Source organism: Schistocerca piceifrons, chromosome X, assembly GCF_021461385.2.
Source record: "Schistocerca piceifrons isolate TAMUIC-IGC-003096 chromosome X, iqSchPice1.1, whole genome shotgun sequence".
Classification (NCBI taxonomy): Eukaryota; Metazoa; Arthropoda; class Insecta; order Orthoptera; family Acrididae; genus Schistocerca; species Schistocerca piceifrons.
The window spans coordinates 411,481,595-411,508,886 of NC_060149.1; the positions used below are offsets into that span (position 1 = coordinate 411,481,595).

The 27,292-nt window shown below is 42.5% G+C and overlaps 1 protein-coding gene across 1 annotated transcript in view; it reads left to right on the plus strand.

Annotated features, from left to right (window-relative positions):
- Positions 1-27,292, plus strand: part of LOC124721530 (protein purity of essence) — a 482,247-nt gene that overhangs the window by 314,749 nt on the left and 140,206 nt on the right. The window contains exons 48-49 of the mRNA XM_047246550.1: positions 4,465-4,613; positions 5,813-5,956. Of these exons, the coding sequence (XP_047102506.1) occupies positions 4,465-4,613; positions 5,813-5,956 (293 nt within the window). The remainder of the gene's footprint in view (positions 1-4,464; positions 4,614-5,812; positions 5,957-27,292) is intronic.

Sequence of the window (27,292 nt, forward strand, 5' to 3'; positions counted from 1 at the left end):
TGACTGATGTGTTAGATTGTGGCACTGATGTTAATGTTGTCCCACATATACCCCGATAAGCTGGAACAGCCCATTATGTTTGCATGTAAAACATTAAATGTAGCCCAGAGGAATTATTCACAAACTGAGAAAGAGGCATTGGCTATCACATACAGTGTCGAGAAGTCTCAAGTGTATCTCTGTGTTACTATGTTTCAACTGATCACCAGTCACATGCCCTTTGCTTTGCTATTTGGCCCTCATTCAACACCTCCCTGTAAGTCAGTGTAGCAAATGCAAGGCTGGGAATTGTTACTGAGTAACTATACCTATGACATCCATTATCGGCCCGCCACACAGCACTGATATGCATATGCCCTTTCCTGCTTGCCATGCATTCCAAATGCAAACTTTGATAGGCTCAAAGTGCTGTTTTTTGCCTTGCATGCAAGTCACTGATATATCCTCGATGAATTCCTGGTTATAGTGTGTGAAGTAGCAGCAGAAACAGGCCATGATCCTCTGCTCCTCAGGATGTTGTCTGCGACACAGCGGGGTTGACCAGAGCATCTGCCTAAGGGCACTGAGAAGGAGTGGTGCATCTAATTGTCATTATGGCACAGGCTTAATATCACTTGGGGTGTCATTTTGTTAGCTACAGCTGATTCTGAATGTCGGGTGGTAGTTCCTCCCATTCTCTGCCCCTGCATAACCAAAGTACTCCACACTGCACGTCAGCGAATGTGGAGAATGAAGGTAATAGTGCAGCATAAAGTATATTGGCCTGGTGTTGATACCACCATAGAATACACCATCGAGAACTATCAGGCCTGTACCCATAGTCAGCCAGCCCCATCACAGCAATTAAACCCTTAGCCGCTACCTGACCACCTGTGGCAAAGAGTGCATTTTGATTTGGCTGGACCATCCTGGGGAGCAATGTTGTTGCTAGTTGTTGATGCCCTCTCTAACTTTCCATATGTGGCATGAATGGCTACCACCACCGCAGTATCTACCATCCGTGCCCTCTCAGTCAGGAGGCACCTTAAACCCTGGTTTCTGACATTGGGCCTCAGTTCACAGCATCTGCATTTTAGGGTTTTTATCTATGAAATGGCTTTAAGCGTCTGACCACAACCTCTTTCTACCCTGTGTTGAACTCGGGAGCTGAGCAGATGTGCGACAGATTGTCGACAGCTGACTTTGAGGAACCACTCCCTTCCTGCACACAACTTATCGGGTGCCCCCACCCCTTGCGCGAGCATTTTTCACATGAACAAACATTGCAACATATGAAAGAAGTGATATGATACATCTCATTTCACCTTATGTAACACCTCAGGTTTTGCTGTTCTGCACAGGCACTTTATCGGTTTCAGTTACAAAATAATTAGACGTTGCATCTCTGTTTCTTTTTGCTGGCATTTCTTCTTCTTTCATTAAAGTTTGTGGCAGATGCAAATCTTTTTGCAGTAAATGCATCTTTGAGTTGGTAGCCAATAAAATTGTAACATACTAAAACTTTTGAATTATTTAGGAATAAAGAAGATGACTCGCCAAAAGGCAGAAATGCTAAATCACTGATAGGTACACAAACAAAAGGTACAGAGCTTGGCTAGCTTTCAGAATGCACTTCCTTTTTGAAGCTTGTATTTCTGGATCCCACCTCACCTTCCACAATGATCTCCAACTTTTCTGATTCTGCCAGTCCCTTTCCCACACAAACCTGGTTCTACAAACACTCATCTCCATAGCACAGCATCCTTGACCCACCTCCACCGCATCTGGAAAATACTGTTTTTGCGCAATCCCCACTACCTACACCTCATCACCCAAATTGAAATCCAGACACTCCATCATATAGAACAACATTCCAAACACCAGCTCCACAAATTATCCAACTTGCTGACATCGTACTCCCACCTTGGGGCACCACTGTCCAACCCCCATCCTACCCATAGTGTTCTTCCTTTTCAGTCCCTTATAGACTCTGCCTAGCTGATATTTCCAACCTACCACACCCTCCATAAACCCCTACCAACACTCCATGAAATCCAGAGCTTAAACAATCCCAGAACTCTGGTGTTAACCTTCCACCAAAATCCTTAGCCTCACAAAAATTTCAGTCCTATCCAAAGACCTCACATTGAGCCCTGCTCCCAGATTTAACAATGTTGGACCTGTGAAAGACATATTCTCCTTCTCCCGCTCCCTTCAGAGGAAACACTTCTTTGCCACCAACCCCTCCAACCAAAGTCAATCCAATCCCACCATCAAACCACTGCCTGTCTCAATTTTTACCACCATCCAACTATGACCCTCCTACACTCCCACCTAACAATCCCCTGGTCACCTTCCACGAGTTCCTAACTTCCAGCCCGATCTCATCATCCTTCTCCATGTCCCTTCCTAAGAACAACCACCTTTTAATAGAAGAAAGGACTGCCCTACACAACCAAAAAATGGATCCGGTCCTGATCATCCTCCCAGCAGATAAAGGTTCCACCACTTTTGTCATGAATCAGAGCGACTACCTGGCAGAGAGCCTCCGCCAGTAGTCCGACACCTCCACCTACAAGCTCTGCCAAAGTGACTCCATCCCAGAAGTGCAACATAACCTTCAATCTTGCTGAAATCCTTAAGACCTTCCTAGAACCTCTTCTGTGAATCCTTCTCCCTACTCACACTAACAACAGCTCGCAGACCCACCTTCTACGTGCTCCCCAAAATCCACAAACCTAACAATTCTGGGTGTCCCATTGTGATTGGTTACAGTGCCCCCACCATAAGAATCTAAGTCCTTGTTGATCAACATTTCCAACCAATTGTCCAAAACCAAGCCTCCCACGTTAAATACCAATCATTCCTGCATGGCTCTCCACCATCTCCACATCCTTACCTCCAGGATCCCTACTAGTCACTGTTGATGCAACCTCCCTATACACCAATATCCCTCATGTCTATGACCTTGCCGCAATTGAACACTGCCTCTCCCGACGTCCTGCAGATTCCAAACTCGCAACTTCATTCCTTGTACACGTAATCAACTACATCTTAATCCATAACTACTTCACACTTGAAAGGGAAGCAAACAAACAAATTCATGGCAAAGGCAGGGGCACGCACATGGCGCCCTCCTAGGCAATCCTCTTCATAGGCCACCTAGAGGAAACACACTCTGGTTCAGGTTTGTTGATGACCGCTTTATAATCTGGACCCAAGGCCAGGACACCTTATCGTCATTCCTCCACAGTTTTGACACATTCTCTCCCATCCACTTCACCTTGTGTTCCTCCACCCTCGTGCCACCTTCCTAGATGTCGATCTCCTCCTCTCACATGCCTCCGTCCATACCTCGGTCCACATCAAACCCACCAGTCACCAACAGTACTTGTACATTGACAGCTGCCACCCCTTCCATACCAAAAAATCCCTCTCGTACAACCTGGCCACCCATGATAGACACATCAGCAGTGATGAGAACTCCCTTGCCTAGTATACCAAAGGACTCACAAAGGCCTTCACAGACAGGCAATATGATCTAATTCACAGACAGATCTCCCGTGCCATATCCTCTCACACACCTGATCATCACAGTGATCCCAAGAACCGTCCACAAAGAAGTGCCCCCTCTTTACCCAGTACCATCGGGGACTGGAATGACTGAACCATGTCCTCCGTCAGGACTTTGATTCTCTATCATCATGACCTGAAATGAGAGACATCCTACCCAAGATACTTCTGGCCCTTCCAAAGTGATGTTATGCCAACCACCCAATCTCCACAACATCCTAGTCCACCTCTTTGCCACTCCCACCCCCAGTCCCCTGCCACTGAGATCATACCCGTGTGAAAGACCCAGATGCAAGACCTGCCCAATCCACCCACCCAGCACCACCTACTCCAGTCCTGTCACTGGCTTATCCTACTCCATTAGAGATCTCCTGTGAAAGTGGCCATGTTATATACCAGCTCTGCAGCAACCACTGCACAACATTTTACACTGGCATGACAACCAACCAACTGGCTGTCAACTAGAATGAGTGGCCACTACCAAACTGTTGTCAGAAACAAGGTAGACCACTCAGTGGCACAACATGCAGCAGAACACAACATGCAAGATTTCAATGGCTGCTTCACAATCAGTGCCATCAGGATCCTCCCCACCACCACCAGCTTTTCTGAGCAGCACAGATGGGAGCTATTCTCGCAGCGCATCCATCGCTCCTGTAACCTTCCTGGCCTGAACTTAAGGTAACTCGCTGCCCATCAAGAGGGAGAGCCTTTCATTACCAAAGATTAGACCTTAAATATTCATCACTTTTGTAAACCAGTGTTGGAAGAGGAGCTGAGGAAACACACACAGTACTGTTAACAACATGTCTTGTGTGAAACATTGATGCTCTTTATTAGAAAACTTGTAGTAGCAGTGACATTGTGGAAATTGTGTACCATTTAAGGTAAGACTTGTACTTTTTCTTTCAGCAGGTTATAGTGCTAGTTCAAGCTCAATAAGTGATGGGTCAGTAGAAACCCTGTTGAATGCTGCCGGTAACTTCCCAGCTTTGATGGACATACCTCCTGACACTGATGATGAAACATTAGTTGAACTGGCAATAGCACTCAGTTTACAGGTCTGTATTTAATGTATGTGTTTTTTTTATTTCTGATCAATTCTACCAAGCCGCTAATCCACTGTTTCAAAGGTGTACTTGAATTTGTCTGCAGCAATTGAAGTATTTATTTTCTTGGATGTGGGGAACTGCTTTGTAATGCACATATTGCTAGGCAGTGCTAAAGGATGTACTTTATAAAAATGGGCATAATATCCCGAGGTATCAGAGAAGTCAACTTTCCAGTGTTGTGTTTAGGGTTCAAAAAGAAAGTATGATGTATGAATGGTTCCTTCATTAAGTTTATGGCCTGTTGTGTGCCCCATTAAATCAGTTTTTGTGATATTAAAACAGAAAAAGTGTACATTACTTCAACAGTGGTTAGATATGCATCATAATTTGGTCCTTAAAGAATTGGAAGAATGAGTAGCGTTCCATTTGTATGTTGATGGTGGCATGGTGGTATATGTATGGAGGCACCTATAAAAGGTTTATTCAGTCAACTATTTAATGTGAACTTTTTAACTTTTCATCTTTTACCTTTAGTGATTTGCACTATCATTGTCAAGTTGATGCCTGAATAATCCTTGCATGGTGACCATTGTTCACTTTCAAAAAAATACTTTGTCCTCTAATTGAATGGGAGATTGTGTTTCATATCTTTAAACTTCGTTTTAATTGCGAATTTCCATGACTGATAAAATTTTTAAAAAAGGCATTCATAATAAACAGCAGTTCATACCATGATAATGATACTAAACGATGAGACACAAATATGCTAAAAATATAGACGTAATCTTGATCCTTTCTTCCAGAATTAAAGTGCATGAAAAATTATTATTATTATTATTATTATTATTGTTATTATTATTTATTTCTATTTCTCATGGAACTGAACTCATTGTATGATATGTATTTTGCCAATTGAATGTAAAGTATGGTGTGACTAAAGGCAAACACTCACTGTGGAATGAAAACATTGAGAAGTCTTTAGGGACACACAGAAGCAGATTATTTTAGATTTTGTATTAAACTTTTGTTCAGTCTTGGTTTGTGTGAATGGTACGAACAATCAAGACAACAGTCCCAGATTTCTTCATGCAATGTTTTCTTGACTTTCAAATTTCCATTATCATATTAAATTTAAAAGTGCACTTTTCATGTCAGTAGTATTATTTTGAAGTAGAACTTAAAATTAAAATTGTTCTCCATATTCATAGGGAATGGATCCTAGTTTAGCCCAAGGAACTCATCAGGAGGCTGGTCATTATTCGGATACTACAGCATCTGCTGGTGGATCAGATGATGAAGGGTCCACTGCTGCTACTGACGGTAGTACGCTACGTACTTCTCCCACTGAACAGGTGACAATACTAGTGCATACATTTTTATGATAATTATTTTTTAAACAATGTGTTGAATAGAATGCTGTCTGTAGCAGAGCTTTTCTATCCATGGTTATGGTGATAAAGATTTTGTTTGAAACCACTAGCATTGAGCAGCTTCATCAAATGTGGATAATGTTTTTGTTCAGTTGTACCTATTGTACACATTTCAAATTGAAGATACAGGGTAGCTGTCTTTTTGGTAGACTTCAGCATGAAATTGTTAATTTATAAATGTAACTGCTGGAAGGCATTTCTTCAAATATAATAATGGAAATAAATTTTCTGATGAACACATGATTTATATTGCTTCCATGTTATCAGTATAATTAACAAACAGTAATTTTGTGCTGTCATAAAATCAAGTTTTTAATCTGGTTTTCGCAGTTAATTATCTATGTTACATAGTAAATAAATGTTATAGTGTCTGTTCCAGTTCATAATACAAAAGTTCCATGTGTCCAGACATATTAAAAGTAAGAAAGTTTGTAAGAAGATAATTGAACTTCCAGGTTTAAATTTATCATAAACAGAATTTAAAATCTGCTTGCTTTATTTGTTTGCATTTCTGTTTCATGTAAAAGTCTAAGTATTGGAGTACTTATTGCCTGTATACAGAAATTAACCCAGGTTTAATTTTCATTGAGTTTATATAAAATTATTCGGTGTTCAAAGCCATGACTGGAGGACTTGACTTGTTTACACAAACATTGCACTGTTCTCTGAGAGTTGGGCATCGTCAGTGCTGAATTCCTCATTTTGTCGAGATTAAAACCATCATCACAGTCAATTGAATCATTTATCAAACATGTTTCAAAAGAATCCTTGAAAAACGAATTCTAGAAGAGCGAAATTTATGTTAAAATCTGGATATTTTTACAGTCCATTCTGTGGCTTGCCAGCATACAGTGCTTGACACAATAAATTTATCAGACTGTAGCAGGCAGATGTAGTGTTGATGTTTTGTGCCATGTTCTTCACCTGTATGTAAGGTATGTCCACATTGATGGTAATCATATTCATACCTGCCTTCCATAAAATCAGGTCATTGTATACAGAGCCAATGAGCATGGCTGTCTTTGTTGTTGACAGAAAAATAAACTCGGCTTTGTATTTACGTAGTATGTGACCGATTGTTGAAGAAAAATTCTCTACAGGTGGTATGAAGACAATGAATTTGATCCTTCCCCATCAGCTTCTTTAGGTGTGACATGAGCCTTTGGTTGGATTTGCAAAGCCTTGTACAGATTCCATATCTTCAAAAACTTTTTTGAGATATTAAAGTTCTTCTTGTGTGTGGTCCTTTCCAGCAGTAACATGCACCTTTTGTACAAATGTTTTCAGGACACCATTCTTCTGTGTAGGGTGTTGATAACTGTACAGATCTGAATATGTCGGCTTGCAAAAGGCACCATGTCACAATCTTTGAACTGTGATATACAAGAAAAAGGATATATTTATCCTTTTCCAACTCCTTAGTAAATTGGGCTTTAGAAGGTGGGTGTATTGCTCGTGTTGGATGCATCGCTCTTATACAGTGAATATAATCTTCGCCCACTGCCAGCTCTTGGGAGAACTGTGAAAGATCACCTGCTTTTTACAAAAGATAGGTATCCATGAAATCCATTGTCAGTGTGGTAGAAGTTAGGATGATGATATATTATTATTATTATTATTTTAGGAAGCCTGAAACTGTGTCATTAATGGTTTAAGTAATGAAATGCTGAACCAGTTATCTTTTTTCATGCATAACAAGGCACATATTGGGAATTTATTCTCATTATCAAGTAGAAATATTTGTTGTTGTTGTCTTCAGTCCATAGACTGGTTTGAAGCAGCTCTCCATGCCATTCAATCCTGTGGAAGTCTCTTCCCTCTGAATAACTGCTGCAACCTACATCCTTTTGAATCTGCTTACTGTATTCATCTCTTGGTCATCTACCACAATGTTTACCCCCCCCCCCCCACACACACACACACACACACACACACACACACACACACACACACACACACACACACACACACACACACACAGTTCCATCCACCACTAAACTGGTAATCCCTTGATGTCTCAGCATGTGTCCTATCAACTGATCCCTTCTTTTAGTCAGTTGTGCCACAGATTTCTTGTCTCCCCAATTGTAATCAGTACCTTCTCATTATTTGCATGATCTATCCATCTGATATTCAGTGTTCTTCTGTGGCACCACATTTCAAAAGTTTGTATTGTCTTTATGTGTAAACTGCTTACCATCTGTGTTTCACTTCCATACATGGCTACGATTCAGACGAATACCTTCTCAAAAGATTTCCTATTCCATTACCCTTGTCTTGTTTTTGTTGATGTTCATCTTATATACTCCTTTCAAGACATTGTCCATTCCATTCAGCTGCTGTTCCCAGTCTTGTAATGTCATCGGTACACCTGAAAGTTTTTGTTTTTTCTTCCTGAACTTTAATTCCCACTCCAAACTTTTATTTGGTTTCCTTTACTGCTTGCTCGGTCTATAGATTGAATAACATTGGGGATAGGGTACAACCCTGTCTTACTCCTTTCTCAACTGCTGTTTCCCTTTTATGCCCCTCTACTTGTATAACTGCTGCCTGGTTTCTGTACAAGTTGTAAATAACCTTTCAGTCATTGTATTTTATCTTTGTTACCTTCAGAACTTAATAGAGTATTTCAGTCAACATTGTCAACAACTTTCTCTAAGCCTGCAAATTCTATAAATGCAGTTTTGCCTTTTCTTAACATATAAGTCGTAGAAGCAGTGTTGCCTTCTTGAAGTCTCAGGATATTTTGCTTGTCTCATACATCTTGTTCACGAGATCAAAGAGTTCTTTCATAGCTGGCTATCCCAAGGCTATCAGTAGTTCTGACAGAATGTCATCTATTCCTGGGACCTTGTTTCATCTTTGATCTTTCAGTGCTCTGTCAGATTCCTCTTGCACTATCGTATCTCCCATTTCACCTTCATGTATGTCCTCTTCCATTTCTATAATATTGCTTTCAAGTTCATCTCCCTTGTATAGACACTGTATACGCCTCCCACCTTTCAGTTTTCCCTTCTTTGTTTAGGGCTTATTTTCCATGTGAGCTCGTGATATTCATACAACTGCTTATCGTTTCTCCAAAGGCCTTTTCAATTTTCCTGCAGGCAATATCTGTCTTTCAGTTAGTGAAATATGCTTCTAAATCTTTACATTTCTTTTCTAGCCATTCCTGTTTAGCCATTTTTCTCTTCCCATCAGTCTAATTTTTTAGACAATTGTATTCCCTTACACTTGCTTCATTTGCTGCCTTTTTATATTTCCTCCTTTCATCAATTAAATTCAATATCCTGTGTTATCCAAGGATTTCTACTTGGCCTTGTCTTTCTACCTATTTGATCCTGTGCTGCCTCCCCTATTTCGTCTCTTAAAGCTACCCATTCTTCTACTGTGCTCCTTTCCCATGTTCTTGTCAGTCATTCCCTAATGCTCCCTCTGAAACTCACTGGAACATCTGAATCTTTCGGTTTATCCTGGTCCCATCTCCTTAAATTCCTACCTTTTTTGCGATTTCTTCAGTTTTAATCTACAGTTCATAAACAACCAACTGTGGTCAGTCAACATCTGCCCATAGAAATGTCTTACAGTTTAAAACCTGATTCAGAAATCTCTATCTTACTATTGTATAATCAATCTGAAACCTTCCACTGTCTACAAGACTCTTCCACATATGCAGGCTTCTTTCATTATTCTTAAAACAAGTGTTAGCAATGATTAAATTATGCTCTGTGCAAAATTCTACCAGGCGGTTTCCTGTGTCATTCCTTCCCCCAGTCCATGTTCACCTACTATTTTTCCTTCCCTTCCTTTTCCTAGTATCAAATTCCAGTGCCCCATGACTATTAAATTTTCATCTCCATTAACTACCAGAATAATTTCTTTTATCTAATCATACATTTCTTCAATCTCTTCATCATCTGGAGGGCTGGTTGGCATATAAACTTGTGCTACTGTGGTGGGAGCAGGCTTTGTGTCTAACTTGGCTACAATAATATATTCACTATGCTGTTCATAGTAACTTATCCGCATTCTAGTTTTTTATTCATTATTAAACCTACTTCTGCATTACCCCTATTTGATTTTGTATTTATAACCCTGTATTCATCTGACCGGAAGTCCTGTCCTCCTGCCACTGAACTTAATTCCCACTATATCTAACTTCAACCTATCTGTTTCCCTTTCTAAATTTTATGACTTACCTCCGCAACTAAGGGATCTTACACTCCATGCTCTGATCTGCACAATGCCAGTATGTTTCTCCTGATGACGACATACTCCTGAGTAGTCCCTGCCCTGATGAATGGGGGAGTATTTTACCTCCGGAATATTTTACCCAAGAGGACCCCATCATTATTTAATCTCACAGTGAGCTGCATGCCCTTGGGAAAAATGATGGTTTAGTTTCCTCTTACAGTAAGGCTGTTTTGCTTGTGTTACAAAACCAGTTCAGTCAGTCATCCAGATTGTTGCCCCTGCAACTACTGAGAAGGCTGCTGCTCCTCTTCAGGAGCCACACATTTGTGTGGTCTCTCAATAGATACCCCCCCATTGTAGTGATGTGACTACATTTCGTACTCTGCAGTTATCTTTTTATGGTTTTACTGCAATTGAAAAATATAAATCTAGAATTTAAAAAAAAATGCTTATGTTAGAAAATAGCATTTTTGTTTATCTACTTTGCAGGTACTATGCCTCCTTCAGTGTGTAGAAATTCACACACATCACTCACACTGAATGAATGAAATTTTCACTCTACAGTGGAGTGTGCACTGATATGAAACTTCCTGGCAGATTAAAACTGTGTACCAGACCGAGACTTGAACTCGGGACCTTTGCCTTGCATGGGGAAACATCCCCCGGCTGTGGCAAAGCCATGTCTCCGCAATATCCTTTTTTCCAGGAGTGCTGCTTCAGAAAGTTTCACAGGAGAGCTTCTGTGAAGTTTGGAAGGTAGGAGACGAGGTACTGGCAGAAGTAAAGCTATGAGGACAGGTTGTGAGTTATGCTTGGGAAGCTCAAATGGTAGAGCACTTGCCCGTGAAAGGCAAAGGTCCCGAGTTCAAGTCTCGGTCCAGTACACAGTTTTAATCTGCCAGGAAGTTTCATCACTCACACTGTTTTGTCTACATGAAGTATTATGATAACATCAAAATAAGGGGGGAGAAAGAGAGAGAGAGAGAGAGAGAGAGAGAGAGAGAGAGGTGCAGACCTTTATTTTTTTTTAAAGGAACGTACCCAGAACAAATAATACATGCTCTACATGAATGACGAATCAAACACCAGTGACACTCCCACCTTGTACAGCTCAACAGATCTGCAATGGCTGAATATTCATTTCCACTAGTCCTGTGGATTATGGGAAAGTTGAAGATACTGGGCACAGCCTCATCCTATTGGGCTACAGAAGTCAAGAAAGCTCTGGAAATACAATTAGCAGACAATCTGCTCAACTGAAACAAGGGATTCCAAATCAACAAATCATGGAAACCACTTGTTCCTTTTCTGCACTCTCAAAGGAATTATGGTTCCAAGTCTTTGCTGCCTGGCGTTCTGACACACATCATCTATTTTAATATTTAATCACATAATTTCTAAACACTGTGGATTTGCACTTGGTATGTTTTATTCTTAGGTGCGTCAGGTTTTATTTATAATTGACACTCTTGTTGCAAAATGTTATCTCTGAAACAGTAGCATATACTCCATAGCATTCTACATCTACATCTACATGATTACTTTGCAATTCACATTTAAGTGCTTGGCAGAGGGTTCATCGAATCACAATCATACTATCTCCCTACCATTCCACTCCCGAACAGCGTGCGGGAAAAACGAACACCTAAACCTTTCTGTTCGAGCTCTGATTTCTCTTATTTTATTTTGATGATCATTCCTACCTATGTAGGTTGGGCTCAACAAAATATTTTCGCATTCGGAAGAGAAAGTTGGTGACTGAAATTTCGTAAATAGATCTCGCCGCGACGAAAAATGTCTTTGCTTTAATGACTTCCATCCCAACTCGCGTATCATATCTGCCACACTCTCCCCCCTATTACGTGATAATACAAAATGAGCTGCCCTTTTTTGCACCGTTTCGATGTCCTCCGTCAATCCCACCTGGTAAGGATCCCACACCACGCAGCAATCTTCTAACACAGGATGATCGAGTGTAGTGTAAGCTGTCTCTTTAGTGGACTTGTTGCATCTTCTAAGTGTCCTGCCAATGAAACGCAACCTTTGGCTCACCTTCCCCACAATATTATCTATGTGGTCTTTCCAACTGAAGTTGTTCCTAATTTCTACACCCAGGTACTTAGTTGAATTGACAGCCTTGAGAATTGTATTATTTATCAGCCATTTTTTAGAATTGTAATCATGTATACAAATTCTTAATTAGTGGCTTAATTAATTAGTATAGGAGTCATTGGATTCATAAAAATTATGGTGACAAAAGTATCGTGTCAAAATTCAGAATTTAACGAGTGTAGTGGCAAAATTTACGATAGAAAATATGATATTAATTATCTTGTAAGTTACATTAGTTTTGTGAAAATTAATGTATATTAGTGCACTTTATTGAAACCTGCCGTGCCTTGAGCAACTAGTTAGGCATTCCACACACAATGGAAATATTTTAGTCCTTGTAGCTGCAAACAGGCCTGACCTTATCAGTAGTGTCAGCATACAAACAGGGATTAGCACTCATGATGTCCTCATAGCAGTGATGGTTACTGAAGTTAATAAATTTGTCAAGACGGCTAGGAGAGTATTTACGCTAGAAAAAACAGATAAGCAGTTGCTTGTGTCCCACTTAGACAGTGAATGGATGTCAATTAACTCCAATATGATGGATGTAGAGGAATTATCAGCAAAATTTAAACTGATTGTAAATCGCGCTCTGGAGACGTATGTGCCAAGTATGTGTATTAAGAATGGAAAGGACCCTCCATGGTTTAATAATCAAATTTGGAAAATGCTGAGGAAATGGAGTTCATTACATTCTCAATTCAAAAAAGAATGTGCAAATGTTGCCAGGCAAAAGTTAGTAGAAATTCATCCATCCATAAGAAGATCGATGCATAAAGCATACAATTCCCCTTCTGTCATACCTTAGTGAAAGATCTTGCCAAGAAATCAAGAAAATTCTGGTCATACGTAAAAGCACTAAGTGAATCGAATGCTTCTGTCCAGTCACTCATCAACTAGTCTGGGGTGACAATAGAAGATGGCAAATGGAAAGTTGAAGTTTTAAGTTTCACATTTACGGAATCATTCACATAGGAGGATTGTACAAACATACAATTGTTTATCGTACAGACTTCCACATGGAGGACATTGAAATAGGCATCCATGGCACAGAGAAATAACTGGAAGTGTCAGTTCGCAATTCAAACATCCCTCTCCATAGAGCAAGCTATTTTTCAAATGAGAAATCAGATTATACAAAGCTTACATGACGAAGTATTGCGAGTAGTATTTTCTGTGGATTGTAAGAAGTATTTGATTATGCAGTTCACATTATTCTCCTAGAGCAGCTCAAATATTGTGGTATCATAGATAATTGTGTTAACTGGTTTTCATCTCTCATAGCTAAGAGTAAATGACATATTAAATATTTTTCTGTTTTGTGCTGCATACTGAAGTTATCATCTCATTATTCATGTTCAAGTCTCAACTCGGTGGTATCCCATATTCAGGCATTTCTGCAATATAAAATTAAGTTTTTTCATATAAAATTATAAGAATATTAATTTTGGTAGATATTTGTGTTTTATGCGTTACAATACTGGGTGTTCTAAATGAATATTGCCATTTTAAGGCTTTGTAGCGTTTATTGCATTCAATTTCCACAGCTGTAAATAGTACATCAAATGAAAGAGCTGCTCAGTTTATCTTACAGTTATTCAGTGTTAACACCATTTGTCACCTGACACACATCGATCCAGTAGGCACTGTCTTCCCAAAAGGTTATCAGTGCGTCTGAAGTAATTGTTGCAACAACTGCTTCAGTCTTGTTTTTTAAGTCGGGTAGATCAGCTAATAGTGGAGGTACATAAACATGATCCTTTTATGAACCCCCAAATGTGAAAATAGCACTAAGTGAACCTGGATACCATACGAAACCAGATCTGTCAAACAAGATCTGTTATCTGGCCCCTTGCAGCCAATCAGCGGTCGGATACAATGCTGTAAACTGTAATCTGCAGGCTTTACAGCTTGTAACAATTGCAAAAAATAAGGACATAGTTGTAAACCATATCTTAAAAGTATTCTCTCAGATATCAGCAGAATTGCTAATTCGCAACTAGCCCTCCAATCTGATTTCTTGAGGCTACATATAAAAGTCTCTGAAGCCTTCAAAACATTCTTCAGTCACTCCTGGTTGTCCCATACTCTTCCCTTAGCAAAAACAACTACTGTCCTCAAACTGATGACACCGTCTATGAATGTTACTATCATTTGGAGGACCACAATGAAACTTAGTATGGAATGCATGATGAACTGAAACAGATTCAGTCCAACACAATAAACTTTCAGTTCACGAGTTGCCATCTTTGCTACTAATGCTTTCTGATGGGTGGCACAGGAAACAGTGCACACACAAATGCACAGGTATACAAACAACACTGGTTCTCTTCCATTTGATGTACACACTAAGACAGAAATCGTGAGGCTCTATGAAGGAATTATCTGAATGATACAGATGTGATGTACATGTACAGACAAGAAAATGATTACAATTTCAGAAAAATTGGACAATTTATTCAAGAGAGAAAGCTTCACAAATTGAGCAAGTCAATAATGTGTTGGTCTGCCTGTGTCCCTTATGCAAGCAGTTACTCGGTTTGGCATCGATTGATAGTCGTTGGGTGACCTCCTGATGTATCTCATGCCACATTATATCCAATTGGCATGTTAGACTGTTAAAATCTTGACCTAGTTGGAGGTCTCGAAACATTCCCCATTGGGTAACGATCCAGTGACCTTGCTGCCCAAACCAGGGTTTGGCAAGCGCGAAGACAAACAGTAGAAACTGTCGGCATATGCGTACGGGCATTATGCTAAAATGTAAGCCCAGGATGGCTTGCCATGAAGGGCAACAAAATGTGGTGTACAATGTCGTTGACATACTGCAGTGTTGTAAGTGTAATGCGGATGACAACCAAAGAGGTCCTGCTATGAAAGGAATGGCACCCCAGACCATCACTCCTCATTGTCTGGAGTAAAATTGTCTTCATTGATGAGTCCCACTTCAAATTGAGCCCCAAAGATAAGTGAAGACAGACCTCAAGACACCCCAGAGAGCGGTGGGATACCAACTGACTGGGCTTACAATTCAGCAAGATATTTCCCACCTGCACATGGCGAGAATTTCTACTGCTTGTTTTTGTGCTTGCCAAACCGTACCTTGGCCTGCAGCTTGCTGGATCTCTTCTGAAAGGAGACCGTTTGGGGCATTATGGACAGGGCTCTCCAACCAGCTCAGGATTTTTATAATCTAAGATGCCAGTTGGGTAGAATTTGGCATGATATCCCACATGGGAACATCAAACAACTCTTATCAATAAATGCCAAGCCAGATAACTGCTTGCATAATGTCCAGAGATGGACTAGTGTGTTATTGACTAGCTCAATTTGTGAAGCTTTTTCTCATGACTAACACATTTCTGTGATTGAAATTGTAATCATTTGCTTGTCTGTATGTGTACATCACATCTAGCGATTTCCACCCCATTTGGATAATTCGTTTGTGGTGTATATTTTTTTCTTTTCCTTTTTTTTCCTAAGAGTGTTTTATTTGCAATTGTAAGTTAAATGTAATAAATACTACAAGCTGAATGTAGTAAATACTACAAGGCCTTAAAACTCCTACATTCATTTTGAAACACTTGATATAATGTGTGTGTGTGTGTGTGTGTGTGTGTGTGTGTGTGTGTGTTGAGACTCGATGTCAGTTTCTGTGCTGTTGGAGTTCGTCAGAACTTCGACTTGTGTGCACCTTTTTAATTGCACTTACCACATTTGTTTGGCAGCACAATCCAGTCCAGTGACACTTGTACAGGGCTATTACAAATGATTGAAGCGATTTCATAAATTCACTGTAGCTCCATTCATTGATATATGGTCACGACACACTACAGGTATGTAGAAAAACTCATAAAGTTTTGTTCGGCTGAAGCCGCACTTCAGTTTTCTGCCGCCAGAGCGCTCAAGAGCGCAGTGAGACAAAATGGCGACAGGAGCGTATGTTGTGCTTGAAATGCACTCACATCAGTCAGTCATAACAGTGCAACGACACTTCAGGACGAAGTTCAACAAAGATCCACCAACTGCTAACTCCATACGGCGATGGTATGCACAGTTTAAAGCTTCTGGATGCCTCTGTAAGGGGAAATCAACGGGTCGGCCTGCATTGAGCGAAGAAACGGTTGAACACGTGCGGGCAAGTTTCACGCGTAGCCCGCGGAAGTCGACGAATAAAGCAAGCCGGGAGCTAAACGTACCACAGCTGACGGTTTGGAAAATCTTACGGAAAAGCCTAAAGCAGAAGCCTTACCATTTACAATTGCTACAAGCCCTGACACCCGATGACAAAGTCAAACGCTTTGAATTTTCGGCGCGGTTGCAACAGCTCATGGAAGAGGATGCGTTCAGTGCGAAACTTGTTTTCAGTGATGAAGCAACATTTTTTCTTAATGGTGAAGTGAACAGACACAATGTGCGAATCTGGGTGGTAGAGAATCCTCACGCATTCGTGCAGCAAATTCCCAATTCACCAAAAGTTAACGTGTTTTGTGCAATCTCACGGTTTAAAGTTTACGGCCCCTTTTTCTTCTGCGAAAAAAACGTTACAGGACACATGTATCTGGACATGCTGGAAAATTGGCTCATGCCACAACTGGAGACCGACAGCGCCGACTTCATCTTTCAACAGGATGGCGCTCCACCGCACTTCCATCATGATGTTCGGCATTTCTTAAACAGGAGATTGGAAAACCGATGGATCGGTCGTGGTGGAGATCATGATCAGCAATTCCCCCCAGGGGGTCCACAACTCTTTCGTGGATACATGCGTGGCGAGCACGGGGCCCCGAGCCATTGCAGCCTTCTTTCTCTCCTGGGCTGCATTTCCTTTCCCTTCCCCTCCTTTCCCCTCCATACCCCTTTCCCCTCGCCCTCTCCTCTCCCTCTATTGGTGTCCTTGCTTATGTTGGCCCCCCGCTATCCTCCTGGTTCTGTTGGTTTTACACTCTGGCTTTGTTGCGTAATCATCTCCTCCTTTTGGCATTCCTTGGTCCCCCTCTGGGGTTTGACCTCCATTCCAAAATTTCTCTTCCGTAGTGTGAGCCATTTGGGGAAGAGCACCTTACCTAGTGTCTCCGACGTGTGCCCTCCTAGTATATTCCACCTTTTCTTCTATGTCGTTGTCTGATGCTAGGGTGCATAGCCAGCACGGTAGCCAGCCCGTGTGTTGGGGTCGCTATGTACCCTTCTGGTTGAGCCCCCTGAACACACAGGGATCACACTTCTGATACCTGAGCTGTGACCTCCTCATGCATGCCTTGGAGTGGTTGCTCGTCATCCTGGAGCATCGGAACTCCCGGCAATGGCCGCCGTGCCAGACGGCCCTTGCTGTGGCTGGGTGGCGCCCGTGAGGAGAGCCCCTGATCGGAGTGGGTGGTATCAGGGCGGACGCTATGCAGATGAAACGCATACGGGTCCAAAACTCTGGCCGCTCTTCTGCGGCCGTCTCTCTGCGTGGTACTGATTCCTCAAGTGCTGCTTCTCTTGCCCCTTCGGCCTTCCCTTCCATGGCTACCCCCTGGGAGGAGGGTCAGGCCCGTCGTCTAGGGGCAAAACCTTTCCCCCGTTATCTAGTTTGCACCAGGACTGATGGAGATACTTTCACCAGTGTCAAACCTTTATTCTTTGTGGAACACATTGAAGACAAGTTCGGCGAAGTGGACTCCCTGAGCAAGATGCGGTCGGGTTCGTTGCTGATAAAAACGGTTTCGGCTGCCCAATCTGCGGCCCTTCGTGCCTGTACCCATCTTGGCACAATTCCCGTGTCCATTACCCCTCACCAGTCTCTAAATATGGTACAAGGTGTGATTTTTCACAGAGACCTCATCCTTCAAACTGATGAGGAACTTCGGGACAATCTCGGACGGCGGGGTGTTCACTTTGTTCGGCGTGTTCAGAAGGGTCCTAAAGATAATCGTATTGATACTGGTGCCTTTATCCTGGCCTTTGAAGGGGATACCCTTCCTGAGAAAGTTAAGATTATGGTCTATCACTGTGATGTGAAGCCGTACATCCCACCTCCTATGCGGTGTTTTAAGTGCTTGCGTTTTGGCCACATGTCTTCTCGCTGTTCCCAGGACCCTCTCTGTGGTGACTGTGGACGTCCACTCCATGAGGGGAGTCCCTGTGTTCCCCCTCCTGTATGTGTAAATTGTCATGGTAGTCATTCTCCACGTTCAGCAGATTGCCCAGTCTATAAGAAAGAAAAAAAGATACAAGAGTATAAGTCCCTTGATCGTTTAAGCTACACAGAGGCCCGTAAGAAATATGCACGATTGCACCCTGTGTCCATGACATCTAGTTACGCCTTGGTTACATCTTCATCCCTTCCTTCCCCTTCCTTACCCCCATCCCGGACCCCTCTCCTTCCCCCCTCCCCTGTGGCTCCCACACCTTCTCCTCTGGGCGCTGCTCCCCCTCCCCAGCCGGAGAAGTGTCCCACTCCTTCGGCGTCTGCCGGTCAAGGGCGCCTCTCCCGGGATGCCCCTTCCCGGCACCTTCCAGGTCAAAGGTCTGCTGCAGCGCGGCGACCGCGAGAGCCGCGGTCTATAGGCCCCCAGGTCGCCCGGTCTCTTTCTGTTCCTGATCTTGCTGCAGCTGGCTCCATTATGCCACACAGCCCTCCTCGATCTCAGCCTGAAAAGAAGAAGAAACATAAGTCCCGGGACAAAGAGCCTCTGGTGTCACCGGAGGTCCCTTCCCCGACTTCACAACCGGATTCTGACCTGTCGTTTATGGATGTCGCCCCCTCCTTGTCGGTGACGGGTGGGGACCCGGCGGTATGACTGGATTTAGCGTGTTCAGCCCTCATTTAAACCATCGTTCTGTGGTTCTCCAATGGAATTGTAATGGCTACTATCGTCACCTTCCGGAATTGAAATCCCTTCTTTTGTCCTACTCAGCAGCTTGTGTGGTTCTACAGGAATCTCATTTTACTGATGCTCACTCACCGACCCTCCGTGGGTTCCGTGTTTTCTGTCGAAATCGGGTCGGACCCTTGCGGGCTTCTGGTGGCGTTTGTACGTTGGTCCGTACAGACATTGCTAGCACGTGGATTCCTCTCCAAACTACATTGGAAGCGGTTGCTGTTAGGGTCCACTTAGACTCTGCAGTCACAGTATGCAATCTTTATCTCCCTCCTGACAGGATTCTTACACCTGCTGCCTTAACCACCCTTCTTCAGCAACTTCCTCCTCCCTTCCTCCTCCTTGGGGATTTTAATGCTCATCATCCTTTGTGGGGCAGTGCCTTTCCATCTAGACGAGGTCTTCTTATAGACCAATTTATTGCAGACCACGACCTGTGCCTTCTTAATGATGGCTCCCCTACTCATTTCAGTGCTGGTCATGGTACCTTTTCTGCCATTGATCTTTCTCTTTCTTCTCCCTCTCTCCTCCCTTCATTACACTGGTCGCCACATGACGACCTTTGTGACAGTGACCATTTCCCGTTGATTATCACGCTCCCTTCCCGCTCCCCGATGGAGAGGTTACCTCGTTGGTCTTTCCACCGCGCCGATTGGCCTCTATATACTGCACAGGTCGAGTTTTCTCCCTCTTTGTCGGGTTGTATTGATGACGTCCTACGTGACGTGTCTGACGCGATTGTTCGCGCTGCTAACCTTGCTGTCCCGCGCTCATCTGGACAATTTCGTCGTCGGCAAGTCCCGTGGTGGAGTACGGCCATTGCCATTGCCATCCGTGATCGCCGTCGAGCTTTGCAACACTTTAAGAGGCACCCATCTGTAGCCAGCCTTTCTACCTTTAAGCGCCTTCGCGCTAAAGCCCGTTATTTAATCAAACAGAGCAAGCGGATATGTTGGGAACGATTCGTTTCTTCCCTTGGTTCCACTGTCCCTCTGTCACGGGTATGGGCTACACTTCGCTCTCTCCAAGGTTGCCATCGGCAGTCCACCCTCCCAGGCCTTCACCTCCCAGATGGCATTTGTACGGACCCATTAGTTCTCGCAGAACATCTTGCGACCCATTTTGCAGTGGCATCAGCGTCGGCCTCCTATCCAGCTGCTTTCCTTCATCAAAAACAGCAGGCTGAAGCTGTCACCTTATGTTTCACCACTTGTGAGTCAGAATCTTACAACGAACCTTTCACTGAATGGGAATTTCTTTCTGCTCTATCTTCTTCTCACGATACGGCCCCTGGCCCAGATTCCATTCATAACCAGCTGCTTCAACATCTCAGTGCTCCACAACGGCACCATCTTCTTCGGGTGTTTAACCGTATCTGGCTCCAGGGTGACTTCCCTTCTCAGTGGAGGGATAGCATTGTGGTTCCTGTCCTTAAGCCTGGTCAGAACCCCCTATCTGTTGACAGCTATCGGCCAATTAGTTTGACCAATGTTGGTTGTAAGTTACTTGAACGGCTGGTAGCCCGTCGGCTCACTTGGGTCCTCGAATCTCGGGATCTATTGTCCCCTTACCAGTGTGGCTTTCGAGAGGGACGATCTCCAATCGATCATTTACTTCGCTTGGAATCCGCAGTTCGGCAGGCTTTTTCCCAGCGCCGCCATTTGGTTGCAGTGTTTTTTGACCTTCGCAAGGCCTATGACACGGCCTGGCGCCATCACATCTTACTAACCCTTCATCAGTGGGGTCTTCGGGGCCCACTCCCGATTTTTATCCGCCAGTTCCTGATCCATCGGTCATTCAGAGTTCGAGTTGGTACTGCTTTTAGTTCTCCACGGACCCAGGAGACGGGCATCCCACAGGGTTCTGTCTTGAGTGTCCTTCTTTTCCTCATTGCTATCGATGGACTTGTGGCCTCTGTCGGTCCCTTGGTCGCCCCTGCCCTGTATGTGGATGATTTCTGCATTTGGGTTAGTTCCTCCTCGATGCCATCTGCAGAACGGCAGCTCCAGGTGGCTATACGGCGTGCCTCTGCATGGACCCTCTCACACGGGTTTCAATTCTCTCCTTTAAAATCGCGGGTGGTCCACTTCTGTCGCCGTACTATGGTCCACCCTGATCCAGAGCTCTATCTCGCTGCACAAAGATTGCCTGTGGTTCCACAGTTTCGTTTCCTAGGTCTTCTTTTCGACAACAAGCTCACTTGGCTGCCCCATATCAGACTCCTGAAGGTAGGATGTTTCCGTAAACTCAATGTCCTTCGCTTCCTTGCCCACTCCTCTTGGGGTGCGGACCGTTCCCTCCTCCTCCGTCTTTATCGTGCTCTAGTTCTGTCACGTTTGGACTATGGTTGTCAAGTTTATGGTTCAGCTGCTCCTTCCATGCTGCACGTGCTGGATCCGGTCCACCATCGTGGTATCCATTTGGCCACCGGTGCCTTCCCTACTAGCCCTGTTGATAGTCTCCTGGTTGAAGCTGGGATCCCCCCCCTTTCTGTTCGGCGGTCCCAGCTTCTGGTGTCTTATGCCCTTACTATCCGTTCTTCTCCCGCTCATCCTTCCTATTCTATCCTATTCCCAGACCATGGACGTCGCCCGCCTGACTCCCGCCCTCGGGCGGGTTTACCGGTTGGACTGCGCCTTGCGTCTCTTAACCGTGATTTTCGGCTTCCTTCTTTGTCCTGTCTTCCTCGCTCCCTCCCCTCCACCCCTCCTTGGTTAGTTCCTCGGCCTCGAATTCGGATGGATCTCCGCCGCGGTCCGAAAGATTCCATCCCCCCGGTGGTGTTCCGTTCCTTTTTCCGCCAAATTTTATGGGAGTTCCGGGATGCTGTTGTTTTTTACACTGATGGCTCTAAATCTGCTGATCGTGTTGGGTATGCCTTCACGTCCTCTGTTGGAACGGAAAGTCATCTGCTGCCACCTACATGTGGGGTGTTTACTGCGGAATTGATGGCAATTTCCCGGGCCCTTACCTTTATTCAACGATCCCAACACAACCGCGTTTTGTTATGTACGGACTCGATGAATGGCCTTCTTGCTATTGACCGGTGTTTTTCGCGCCATCCCTTGGTCTCTGCCATCCATGACCATCTCGCTGATCTTCACCGTGCTGCTTGTTCCATTGACTTCCTATGGGTCCCGGGCCATGTGGGTATCCCGGGTAATGAGCTCGCTGATCGTTTGGCTGGGGGAGCAGTTACTTACCCCCCGTTTTCTGTAACCCCTCCTGCAGCGGATTTACGGCTTCACATCAAATCCCACTTTGCACAGTCATGGGCCAATTCTTGGGAGGCTACTCCACTGTCTAATAAACTTCGTGCCATTAAAGTGAATCCAGGCCCATGGCGTTCATCCTTTCGCCTCTCCCGCAAGGATTCGACCACACTGTGTCGTCTCCGCATTGGCCATACCAGGCTGACCCATGGTTTCCTTTTGCGTGATGAGCCACCCCCGCTATGTGGTTGTGGAGCCTTCCAGTCAGTGGCCCACATTTTGGTTGAATGCCCCCTTCTTTTGGCTCTGCGTGCTAAGTACAGACTCCCCCACACTTTACCTTTGATGTTGGCTGACGATTCCCGGATGGTCTCTCTGGTTCTAGGTTTCCTCCGGGAGAGTGGTTTTTATTCTCAGTTTTAAAGTTTTTAATCTCCCTCTGGTGTTGGGGCAGGGCGGTGAGTGTTTGGGTGTCTCCCACTGTAGGCAGTGTTCAGAGATTCCCGATTCACCTCCCTGACCGGAATCCTCTTTTCTTTCCCTTTTACTCTGTTTTTACCCCTTCTTTTTAAGGCTTGGTTAGTTTTTCTATTCCCATACGTACTTTCTGCATTATAGCAGTTGTACCTTTTAAGTCACAGGTGGTCTTGCCTATGCTGCTTCAGCATAGTGTTGGGTTCGTTCTCTTGCCAACTTCCCTCATTTGTTTTTGCTATTGACAACGTGACTGCCCTTTTACGTTTCCCCTTTTTCCGTTTTCTTGTTCTGACTTTTCTGAGATGTCCCGTTAGCAGAATGGAGTCTATTTGAAACAAGGGACTGATGACCTAGCTGTTTGGTCCCTTTAACCTCAAACAACCAACCAACCAACCATGATCAGCAATTCATGTCATGGCCTCTACGCTCTCCCGACTTAACCCCATGCGATTTCTTTCTGTGGGGTTATGTGAAAGATTCAGTGTTTAAACCTCCTCTACCAAGAAACGTGCCAGAACTGCGAGCTCGCATCAACGATGCTTTCGAACTCATTGATGGGGACAAGCTGCGCCGAGTGTGGGAGGAACTTGATTATCGGCTTGATGTCTGCCGAATCACTAAAGGGGCACATATCGAACATTTGTGAATGCCTAAAAAAACTTTTTGAGTTTTTGTATGTGTGTGCAAAGCGTTGTGAAAATATCTCAAATAGTAAAGTTATTGTAGAGTTGTGAAATCACTTCAATCATTTGTAATAACCCTGTATGTTCACAATAAATTTACAATTCATATTCATAGAATTTCAGTAACTTGAGAAAAAGATCATATTATTCTGTACTTTCATTTACTGTGCAGATATATAATTCCATTGAGTGTTCTATTGTTTTGATTTATTTCTTGGCATCACGAGCTGCTGAAAATTATCCTTTCTCTTTTAGGAAAAAAAGTAAGGTTGTCAAAATATTGCTTGTGCTTTAATTCTGTTTGTTCATTATGAATTTTCTCTGGAAGTATATATGCTCATGTAAGCATTTACTAAGCGTGGATTCATGACTTTCACAATTTCACATGTGTTCTTTAAATCTAATAGAGTAGTTCCTAGCCATTTGTCCACTGTAAAATTGATTACAATCATCACATGAGATTTTATAAATTTCCTGGGTTTGAGAAAATTTGAATTTTTACTTTTACTTGTTATATTTTCATTTTACATACAATTAATACAGACATAAAAAAATGCAATGAAAATTCTATGGTTCCAACACACTATATTGTTATCCATAAAACATAAATATCTACCGACATACGCATAAGCAAGCAAATTTATGTTCATGTAAATTTATACGGTAAAAGCTATGTATTGTAGGATTATTTGAAAATGTTAAATTGCCAGGATGAGACTCATATGTAGGTAATGAGATACTGAAATCAGTCTGCAGCAGAAAACAGAAAAATATTTAATATCTCATTCACTGGCCTAGTGCATACTGTGGGGCCCCTTCTGAAAAGCAGCTCTTAAAGAGGGAAAAAAAACTAAGTGTGTTGCCTTGAGAAACTCTTGAGTGTACGCATTAAAACAGTGTCACATGTTAAAGATCATTTTAAATGTCAGTGATTCGTCCATTGGGTGGAAGTGACCTATGTGCTAGCACCGAGTTTTATCCTCCACGTTCCCTTCGTCAGCAACAACATATGCACAATAATACACTGTGCAAGCACTAATCACTCTCCTCCACACAACTTGGATACAAATATGATACTTTAAAACTTTTTACCAAGCTGGAGAAAGGCAACATGTAACCTACTCTTCCAGGACAATATTGCAGCATTCTTACATGTGTCTCCAGTGTGTAAAACTGATTACTAATTGTTATGCGAAGTGGTGATTAATTAAAACTATTTAATTTTGAAGTAAAACAGCATGACATTTTCGAAATAGTTTTCACTAATAAACTGCATCACGAGGAAGGTTTGTGTATATAACTACATATTACAGAAAAGTCATCAGGATGTTTAAAATAAAATGAAAGTGATGTATTAAAAATATTTTTTTTTTCACTGCCATTCAATAATAATTTTGAAACCAACACTGGCCAACTGCTGGCAAAAATTACATCTCTTGTCATATTGTATCATTGATTGACATGGAAAATACGTGCTCATCGGAACGAATCCAGCAACCACTCTGCATTACTTTCTTCCATAGGATCCTTCATTAATTTCATTTTAATTTATACGTAGTTAATATAATGATATAACTGACAACCACTATCAATCATTATATGAAATTTTATTAAATCTTTGAGCATTTATCCAGTGATGGTAAATGCCTTACAGATGGCAAAACCAAAATTGTAATAAAGCTAAAAGAGCTCATACAGTGCAACTTCATTGTATTCCATAGAAGAATTTGTGTTCAGTACTTGGTAGTTCATTTAATGTCAAAGAATTTCAGACTTGCTTTAGCTTTTTAACTAAATATTATTAGCAGCTACATTAACTCTTCTGCAGATAATTAGAATGTAGCTATATTCAAATACAAATGAAAATAATAATATCTTATTAGACCCTGTCCACATCATTATGATATATCGTACAAGTGACCCATGGAATGTGTAACTAATCTGTACCTGTAACACTGTTCCTATCTCTTGCTAATCCCCATAACAATTGCTACTTGGGACCTTTGTCAGTTCTATATTTTGAAAAGATTCTTCTCATCTTGAGTATAGGCAGTCCACAACTGTTGTTATCAATTTTGTTAAATGAAGCTAACACTTGAATAAAATGTAAATAACAAATTATAAGAAATGCTTGAATGGTGGACAAATGCACAACAATTTGAGCTATGTTGCAGGAGAAGTTTTAAACCAAAGTTTGCCTTCAAAATCCCAGAGGTCATGGTGTGACTTCTGGATGCATTAATGTGCTCTGATAGTCAAGGGAAGATGATAATGGAAATCGTCCCATGTAACAGCAGTTGTGAAGAGAAGCAGGATAGGGGAATAGAGTTAAAAGATCTAGCTCTCTGGTCAGTTAATTGTTCTAGATAACTTGCTTGATATACCATAATAATGTGGATGAAATCTAATAATACATTATTAACTTATTGAAGGCCATCATAGTCACCATTGCCTGTAAAAATTATTTATTTCTACTGTTGCAGTTTCAGCCTTAATCCCGTGCTTTAGCACATGTCAAACTTCAAAATTCTCCCACGTGTACACATTTCATCGTCGTGTCTGAGTCTTTTAAAGATGTTACCATGTTAAACATAAATTCTAACCAACCGATGTTCTTGTACATGGTTTAGTCTTTGATAATTGCCTTAGGCCAAAATTGTGACAGTGAAAATAAATAATTTTTGCAGCCAACGACTGTGAACCCAATCATGAGAAGTTAATCTACCATTAACATAATTTGTATTTAAATATGGCTGCATGCTGACCATCCACAGACAAGTGCACATAACAGAAAAGAAGACTTAGTTAAATAACTAAAGTAAGTATATTAATTGGATAGATATGAAAACCACCAAGTGGCGGCAGAACCCACACATAAGAGGAGGCTATAATTAGGCGAGCTTCTGGAGCCAGTGGCTCCTTCTTCAGGCAGAAGGGTTGACAGGTAAGGAAGAGAAGTAAAGGAAAAGAACTGTAAAGGTCTAGGAAAAGGGGTAGATTTCAGGAAAGTCGACCAGAAACACGCGCTGGGGAGTCTTACCACTCAGGATGAGAAGGAGAGACTGATTGTTGAGGACTGCATCGGACAAGATTTGGAAACCTGAGAGCTTAAAAGTGGAAGACAGTATAATATGCAACAAGACAGAGATTACTGCTTAAACATCATGCATGAGTTAATAAGAGTGAAAAGTTAAGTGCATTGTATGTAACACAGATGGGAGGAGGGCCACGATAAATAGCCAGGTAATACGATGAAAGATGAAAAATGTAGAAAACTAAAACGAAATGACTAAAAGAGTAGACACTGTGAAGAAGTGCTGAGATGGAAGAAATTGATGTAAATTAAGGCCGAGTAGTTGACGAAATCTAAGGACATGTTGTAGCACTAGTTCCCACCTGTGGAGAAACTGGTGTCTGGAGGAAGAATCTAGATGGTGCATGTGGTGAAACAGGCACTGAGATCACAGTTGTCATGTTGTAGAGCATTCTCTGCAACAGGATGTTGTGTGTTGCCAGTATACACTCTCTGCCTACACCCATTCATCCTAATTGATAATTTGGTGGTAGTCACTGCAATGTAAAAGGCCGAATAGTGTTTACGTATCACCTGGTATATGACAAGTGTTGTTTCACAAGTGGCTCTCCTTTTAGTAGTATATGTTTTGCCAGTTACAGGATTGGTATAGGTGGCGGTAGGAGGGTGCATAGGGCAAGTCT